This window comes from Hevea brasiliensis, chromosome 12, assembly GCF_030052815.1.
Source record: "Hevea brasiliensis isolate MT/VB/25A 57/8 chromosome 12, ASM3005281v1, whole genome shotgun sequence".
Classification (NCBI taxonomy): domain Eukaryota; kingdom Viridiplantae; phylum Streptophyta; class Magnoliopsida; order Malpighiales; family Euphorbiaceae; genus Hevea; species Hevea brasiliensis.
The window spans coordinates 35,680,421-35,689,555 of record NC_079504.1 but is presented as its reverse complement, the minus strand read 5'-3'; the positions used below and the strand labels follow the sequence as shown (position 1 = coordinate 35,689,555).

At 25.7% G+C, this 9,135-nt stretch overlaps 1 protein-coding gene across 1 annotated transcript; it reads left to right on the top strand.

Moving 5' to 3' along the window:
* The first annotated feature begins 7,806 nt into the window (after positions 1–7,806).
* On the top strand, positions 7,807–8,546 carry LOC131171255 (ethylene-responsive transcription factor ERF022-like). The gene has a single exon (XM_058130725.1). It carries the CDS (start codon positions 7,863–7,865, stop codon positions 8,439–8,441), a length of 579 nt encoding a protein of 192 aa, XP_057986708.1. The 5' UTR covers positions 7,807–7,862; the 3' UTR covers positions 8,442–8,546.
* The last annotated feature ends 589 nt before the right edge of the window (positions 8,547–9,135 follow it).

Below are 9,135 nucleotides of genomic sequence, written 5' to 3'. Positions count from 1 at the left end.
CAGAACTGTTCTTTCTATTGCTACGATGTGTCAATGGCTGACTCAACAACTAGACATCTTAAATGCATTTTTGCATGGTTTTCTAAGGCATGAAATTTACATAACACAGCCACAAGGCCTTGCGGACACTAACCACTCTGATTATGTTTTTCGATTACGCAAGTCTTTATATGGCTTAAAGCAGCCTCCAAGGGCGTGGTACTATCGTCTCGCTTCTTTATTATATAGCCTTGATTTTTAGTCATCTAAAGTAGATATATCTTTATTCATTCTATGTTTCAGTAATTGTCATCTTAATTACCTGCTTCGATGAGTCAAGGTTGCAGTGGCTTCTTATACAAAACAAAAATATGTTTCTAGTTCATGATCTTGTTAGTCTACATTTCTTTCTTGGCATTGTGGCTAAATCTTTACCCACGGGTCTTCTTCTTACTCAGCAGAAATACATTAATGATTTGCTTCTTCAAGCTCAAATTATTAGTTGCAAGCCTTATTGTACTCTGGTTACTATTCCTTCCTCAATTAAAACTTCTAGTGAACCTTGTTGATGCCATGTTATATCGTCAAATTATTGGCGGACTATAGTATGTCACCTTAACTAGACCTAATATAGCCTTTCTTGCCAAGGGTTCTAATCTTCATTTGCAGTGTTACTCAAATAGTAACTGGGGTGGTGATCCAGATGACCGTTGATCGACATATGGATATGTTGTCTATTTTGAGTCGTAATTTAATTTCTCGGATGGCAAAGAAACAGCCTACCATGCTCAGTCTCCAACTGAAAATAAGTATAAAGCTCTTCCTAATGCTCTTGCAGAAAATTTATGGTTGAACAATTTGTTACAGGAACTTGGCTTTCATCCTTCTACACTCTTGTCTTATAACGTGATAATATTAGTGCCATATATCTTAGTGTAATCCCCTTTTTCATGCACGTACCAAGCACATTGAACTAGATTATCATTTTTGTTCGAGGATAGGCTCAACAAGGTACCATTCAAATTCGGTTCATAGTACCTTATGATCAAATTGCAAACATCTTGACAAAGCCTTTTGGACGCTGCCTTTATGGCAAACACGAGGACAAACTTCGGTTACTATCCCTTCTAGCATTAGCTTGAGGGGGTATTAGGATACATAGGACATTTTTATCCTTGTATATTTTCTAAATTGATTCTGCTAACTTATTTTTGATTTTATGTATCTCTATTAAAGGATATTTAAAATTTTCTCAATTTTTATTCTCAATACCCAAAAAAAAAAGCCACGGATAATATATTAAAATTTGATTCCAATAGTTTATCAAAATTGAGGGGAAAAAAAAAAGATGCATATGCCAATTGGCTATCCTTTCATTTCTCATATAACCAAAATGGAAAATGTCAAAACTCACCCATACTTGATTACCAGAAACATGATAGTCCAACTGAATTCTCCTGAGAGGGAAAACAGCAGTTGCTCAGTAACACTGCCACTCTTTTCATTGGTATGGATACTAAAAGTTTCCATCACTGCGAACAGTGCTAATGAAATTGAGGGAATATAATATTTTCATGTATAAAATATAATTCTTTTTTTCCACATTATAATTATTAATAGATAAATAGAGATAAAATTTGAAATTAAAAAAAATAATTAAATTATCTTTAGTTGATAGATAAATAAATCTTTTTTTTTTCAAAAAAATTAAAATTAATTTATTACTTAATCAAACAATAATTCCTACAGTTTGCTTGTAAACGTAATAAAAAAAAAAAAGGAATTTTTAAATTCTATTAGTATGCAAACCGTATTTTATGTTGGTGTACAATGTCTATTTTCTTCTTCGACTGCTGCTAATAATAATAATAATAATAATAATAATAATAATAAGCACCGATTCAATTAATAAATCCCATTTAGTGCTGTTATTAGTTTAAGAGTTTGAGTTTTATCAATCTTATTTAGTTTTTATTTAGTGAGCGATATGTAAACTCAATTATAATTCTTAAAAGAAATCAATGACAGGGTCATGGGCAAAATTTTATTTAAATCCTTTCTATAAATTTTGTTGAAATATATTTTTAACCTCCAAAAACTTTAAGAAACTTCTATATTTACTTTTATAATTTTATTATTCTTGATAAAAATATATATTTAACCTCTTAAATTTTGAAAATATTGAGGTAAACACTAAAATTTTTAAATTTTTTTATTTATAACTTTATAAATATTATAATTACTTATAAAATAAAAAAAATTTTAATTAACTTTTAAAATATTCACATTTTTCGTTGTCACTCTTACTCTTCACCCCTCAATCTCAAAACTTTAGTATCGCCCTTAGTTAATGGCATGGCCTGACTGAACTTGAGACCCTCTTTTATCTGAACTTTTATCTATAATAATAATATAATAATAATAGTAAAAAATTATATGCAAAAAATAATATTAGAAAAAGGGTTGACCGGTATTTGCCGGTGGACGCGGAAACGGTACTTAAGTACGGTATGGGTATGGGAGGGCGGCGGTGCAAAATAAATTGGAGAAATTATTTTGGCAATATGAAAAGGTTTTTAACGTTACAAATTGGATGACAACTGAGCGTTGGAAAATAGCTTGATCCAGCTGTTTCTATTTTTCTGACTTCAAACCCTTTTGTTTTTTATTTATTTATTTATTTATTTTCTTTTTTGTTAGGTTAACCATTTTAATCATGGCTCCTTAGATTAAGCAACTCACGTACTTATATTAGTCTTTTTTTTAATAATTTTTTATATTAACATCAAATCAAAGCGTGCTTCTACATGTATTAATTAATTTTTTTTATGAAATTTGTATATTTTTTCCATTCATATTATATAATTCGGGTCAAGTAATTTAAGCATGCGTTTTATTTTTTTGTAATAAAATTATTAAAAAAAAAAAAAAAGACTTACCCCTTCTAGCTCTTGAGTGATGTTAGAAGATTTCATTGCATGAAATTGACTTGAGAAATCCATAATTACGATATGGTATTAATAAATTATAAAGGGTAAGCATATTTTCAATAGTTGTGTTTGCATTTATGATTTGAAGTCATGAATTTGAATTTGGAACAAATATTTTATTTGGGATGTTTAATAATAAAATATGAATTTAAATTTTGATTAAATTCAAGGTAAATATAGATATTTAAAAAATTAAATTTTAAAGGTGTTTTTAATAAAAATCTAAAAAATTAAAAATTAACTATTATTCTTATAAATTTTAATTTAAAAAAATAATTATTAACATAAGTCTTGTAAAATTAATATTTAATATTTTAAAAATATATAAATATTAATAAAATAAAAAATTTACTTATTATCTTTTAAATTTGCAAACAACATATTCTCATATTAAACGTTCTCTAAATTTAAATACATGAATCTAAATTAATATTATTTAAATATTTCTGAAATTTATTATTTTAATTATAGAAGACAAAGGGAGTTATCCTTAATACTATATATGCATGCGAGAAATTAAGACCACGTGGGGCGGCGAAGTTCATCGGGAATAGCAAATAGGAAACTAGAATAGACGGATAACACGAGTCTACGGGCGGTTTGCCTTACCTGTCTCAGAGTTCTCTTTTTTTTTTTTTTTTTTTTTTTTTTTGAGAGTAAAAAATTTGCGTAGAAGAAGACCAGGTAAAGTGGTCAAATGTGATGCCACGTGCCAGTAAAACGCGTCAATGAATAGAATACTTGATCCGGTCAGCAGATTGGACCTATGCGTCATTATTGTGAAACTTATATTTAAAAAATAAAAAAAAAAATCGGGGCTTAAAAGCTTCTCCTCACGCGTATTAAAAAGTTTAATTTAATTAAAGGATATATAAGTTGATTAGATGTATTTATAAATTATAAATATATTAATATTTAATTTAATTTTTAACTTAAAAATTATTAAAAATAAGTTAAAAGTTATAACATTTTTTTTATATTTATTTATTTTAAAATTATTATTTAATTTAATAAAAAATTATATTATTTTAATAATTTTTTAAATATGAACACCATTTTTATTTTTAACAATCACATCACTTAATTATATATTTTTTTAATAATTTTGATAAATTAATTATTTTTAATATTTTTTTTAAATATGTAAATTATTTAAAATTTAATTTTAAATAGTTTTATTAAATAATTAATTATTAATTTTTAAATTAATTTAAAGTAAAAAAATTAAATTTAAAGTAAAAAATTAAAAGTAAGTAGCCAAGTTACATACTCTCTTAATTTTTAAAATTTTATTTAAAATAAATAAAAATTTTCAAATTAAATTTAATTTAGTTCAAAAATTAAAAAAATTTAAAAATTAAACTCTTTTATTTTTAATTTAAATCAAGAAATTTAGCTAATAAATTTTAAAGTTTGAATTAAATTAAATTTAACTTAAAACTTTTAAATTAATTTAGATAAAAATTTAAAATTTTTCGTATTAAATATTGGGGTAAAATTAAATATTTTTCCAGTTGCAGAATATTTTTTTAGAATGTTATATTTAACCTAATAAATGTTAAAATTTTTAAATGTTGGGTAATTTAGTTAGCAATTAGATGGGCTATTTAATTGTGAACAACAGTTTTTATTTTTATTTTTATTTTTATTTTTTCAAAAAACTTATGGAAATTATTAAAGAATATGAAAATACATTTATTTTATTTATAATAAAAAATAATAATTTTTATTTAAATAAGTAAAATTATTCACATGTTTTATAATTAAAAAATAAATTATATTAAAATATATTTCAAAATTTATTTTACTTTTAGAATTCAGTAATATGTATTATTTATTTATTTATGAATAATATAATTAATTTTTCATTATTATAAATATATATTTTAAATAATTATTTAATTTTAATCATAAAAAAATTATAGTATAACTTTAATTATAAAAAAAATATTATTTATCATTTACAAAACAAAACTTTTATTATATAAGACAATAGTGAAAAATAAATACTGGTTTTTGAAGTTTAATTAAATATTAAAAAATTAAAAATTAATTTTTCAATATTTCATTTAAAAAACTAACACATTTAACACAAACTCAATTTTCAATTTTTTTAGAAAATTTTTTAAAAAATTATCTCAATTGTTTACAAATGAACACATCCAATATATTTCATATTTTAGTTCAAATTTCAAATAGGCTAAAAATGAAGTATCATTTACTCTTTAACTATACTTTTTTTTTAGTATTTATAATTAATAAAATTTTAAAATAAGTTTATGCTTATTATAATTAAATTTTCTTTCTGAATAATTTTAAGAATGCATTTATCACACTGTTATGATATATTCAAAAATTTTAAATAGTTTTATAGTGTATCTCAATAAAGTTAAAAGGTTTTGTTAAAAATAAATAAATATATATATATATATATACACACACACACATCACCTTTGAGTTTATATTATTTTTTATTTAATGAAAATATTTGTTTAAAAAAATAATTAAAATATATTTAAAAACATATTACAAAGCATTTTTCAGAAAACATTTCTTTTACCGAATGAATTTAAATGCATGGATTTATTCTTAATAATCAACAATAGATAAAAATTTATAATTATCAGAACATTTTTAAATTAATTTTAGTTTTAATAAATTGAAGTCAGCTGCTAATTTTAATCTTTCAATATATTTATAATCTACAATTATAAAAAAAATAAAATAAAATAAAAAAGCCAAATAGCATATAGTTGGGACGTAAATGTTTCATGAGCAAATACAAACATGCAATTTTTTTATTTTTAAATATTGTACTAAAATTTTATTTATTTTTTATTTTATATATTGAGATTTTTTTTTTCAAAAAATAATAGAGGAGATATTATATATTTTTATATACTTAAAATTTTCTTAAAAAGAAAAGAGATTTTCTTTTTAATATATATAAGTTATTCATTACAATATTAAATTTATTTTAATATGTAAAACAATTAAATCAGCTTTATAAATCTGTTTTAAAATAAATTAATATGTAATTTATTCAATATTCTCTCTATTTTTTTTTATATATATTCCACAGGTATTCTCACCCCAATGAATTAGAACTAATACTATTCGCGTTGAATCAGCCCATTTCAATGAATATCGTCTTCATTAACTAGAATCGAATACTCGATAAAAGGTGTCAAACCACTTATACTAAATTATCTGTTGGTATTCTCTCTAACTTTAATCATGTTAATGTATGTGAAAAATTAAATTTGAGTTGACATAGAAAAAGTAAAGACATTGAATTATATAAAAAGCACTTTATGGGAATGGCCTTTTATATATATATATATATATATAGAGAGAGAGAGAGAGAGAGAGAGAGAGAGGATATGATATTTCACAATACAAGGTAGCCCATTAATGTGAAGCAAAAGAATGTCCAACATAATCTAGTACTGCTTGATTCATGATATAAATTCCTTCACACGTTATGTATTTTATCCACTTAGCTTTTGGTGCAGTGATAAAAGCTCTACACTCTTCTATGAATTTGTCTCTTCAAGATTTTCTCATCTAGAAATTTTTTTTTTTAAAGAGAAAAAATATCTTCAAAAATGCTTCCTATTAATAATATAGAGTTGGCAAGGGTCAGGATTATATATTTTTATTACCAAAATATTTAAAATATTATAAATTTAAACAACACACAAATTATGTTAATTGAAATTTAGAATAAAGATGAATATAATAAGGAAATTGCAAATTAAAGTTCGATTAATGCTTATCCATATTTGAACATTTTTTTAATAATTCAACTAAAATTATTGCTTTAATGTTTTAATTTTGACTCATTAATATTTTATCATAACTCAATAATATTAAAATTGTTATTATTTTTTAAAATATTTCATAAAAAAAATCCATATTTTATATATTAAATAATAAATTCAACTTATTATATACAAATGAAATTTTTCCTCTTACAACTTATAATAATTTTAATATCACAAGTACCACACAATTCTTTTGTTTTATAGAAAATAATTCTTTAAATAATATATTTTTTTAGGACGTTACTTGTATTTAAAGATTTAATGGTTTGCAGGATTTTGCAATTCGCATAAATTATGCATTTTTAACATTCTTCATCAATGTGAGAGTCGAGACATTCGTTGTCGTCGAGAGTCATTTTGGTTCTCAAAAGAGAACAATGCGTCCCAAACGGGAGCGTGCCCTTTTTATTTCATGTTATTTGATGCTTCTTGCGTAGGGGTTAGCTGTTGGAGCCGTGGAGAGCTTGCGAGGGGAGGCTGAGGCCATGCCCGACTTGCCTCCTCAGCCTTTCAAATGACTTTATATTTTTTTTAAAAAAATATATATTTTATAAATTTTAATAATCTCAACAAAATTAAAAATATAATTATATATTTACATTATATAAACATATATATAAAGTATTTTCTTTGAAATTTTAGATAAATAAAGTCTAAATATGAATTAAAATAGCTATTTTTTTAAAATAATTTTTTTATTAATTATACTTGGTGCACGTGTAATTAAAAATAAATCAAATATATATTTGCATTCATTTATAGAAATTATTTATCAACAAAATGTCTGAAACTGATGAATTTCAGATTTTAATTTTCCCACCACATACTGAATAATAAAAAGGAAGCAACGTGGCAAGATATGATTGCGTCATCTAAGACCGAAGAAGGAAAAAAAAGGCTTGCATGCAGTGCATAGCCAATGCCAGCATCTTCCCACTCAGCTACGTAGCTACTCGGAAGTTCCCCTTCTTCACTCCACCACACTTCAATGGTTTCTCTCTATATAACCACCCTCGCACTCTTTCACCAGCAACCCATTTCTGCTCTTCTCTGCTCTTCTACTTAAATGGAACAAAGATCCACCGATGCCCATCACGCTGCTCCTCCACGGTATCGCGGCATTCGCCAGCGAAAATGGGGGAAATGGGTGTCTGAAATCCGGGAGCCTGGTACGAAAAAGCGCATTTGGCTTGGGAGTTATGAATTGCCGGAGATGGCCGCTGCTGCTTATGATGTTGCTGCATTGCACTTCAGGGGACCTGGAGTTCAACTCAACTTCCCTGAACTTGCTGATAGTTTTCCTAGGCCAAGGAGTTCTAAAGCAGAGGATGTGCAAATGGCGGCTCAAGAGGCTGCTTTACGGTTTAGGAATAGAAGACCGATGATGAAAAGTTCAGAAGCAGTGGACGGCTCTGGTGGTGGCGGCGGCGGCGGCTGTAGCGGCGGGGGTTTGGGTCCTGTAAGAATTGGGCTTTCGCCGAGTCAGATTCAAGCTATTAACGAAACTCCTTTGGACTCCCCCAAGATGTGGATGGAGTTGGCTGGAGCTCTGCTGCTTGCAGAGCCCATGGTTTTTGCAGATGATGACACTTATCAATTTAGCGAGTTTGAGGAAATTCAAGATGCCTCCATTTGGGATTGCTAAATTTAATTAACGTATATAATTAAATTCAATCAATTTTTAACAATTTATTGCAAGATATTTAAACAATTGCGAATTTCTTTCTGTTTTTTTTGAAGGAAAACTATTTCTAATGTAAACCTTATAATTTTTATGTTGAATTTTTGCATAGACTCTCTCGTCTATCGTGAATTTAAGACGATATACAGTGGAGTGCATATGTTAAATGAGTGGGACTCACGTATTTATAATTTTATTTTTTTTAAATAAAATTAAACCATATAATTATTAATGTATTAATTAAGTTTGCAGTTAATTGCATTCAATAATTACCCTTAATTAGTCTATTTTGTGCAATGAATGAGTGGTATTGATGAAGCCTAATATGTGTTGTGGGGCCTCAATGCATAGCTATGTGGAAAATAAAAGTTTAATGTTTAAATATATTGTCCTCTACTTCCACTGACGTATGCTAATTAATATATTTTTATTTTTTTTAAGATTATGATTAGGCATTATTCATTATTAATTATCAGATTAAGAAAAAAAAATTAAGGTTAATTAGAATTTTAGAGATGTACTCATTAGTCATTAATCGTGATAAACCTCTCAATTATGAGATGCCGATGGATAGATTGTAACAACCAAACGTAGAACCTCAAAGTCAATGTATTTAATGGTTAATATTTCCATAGTGGTGCCTATAATAATAATACAC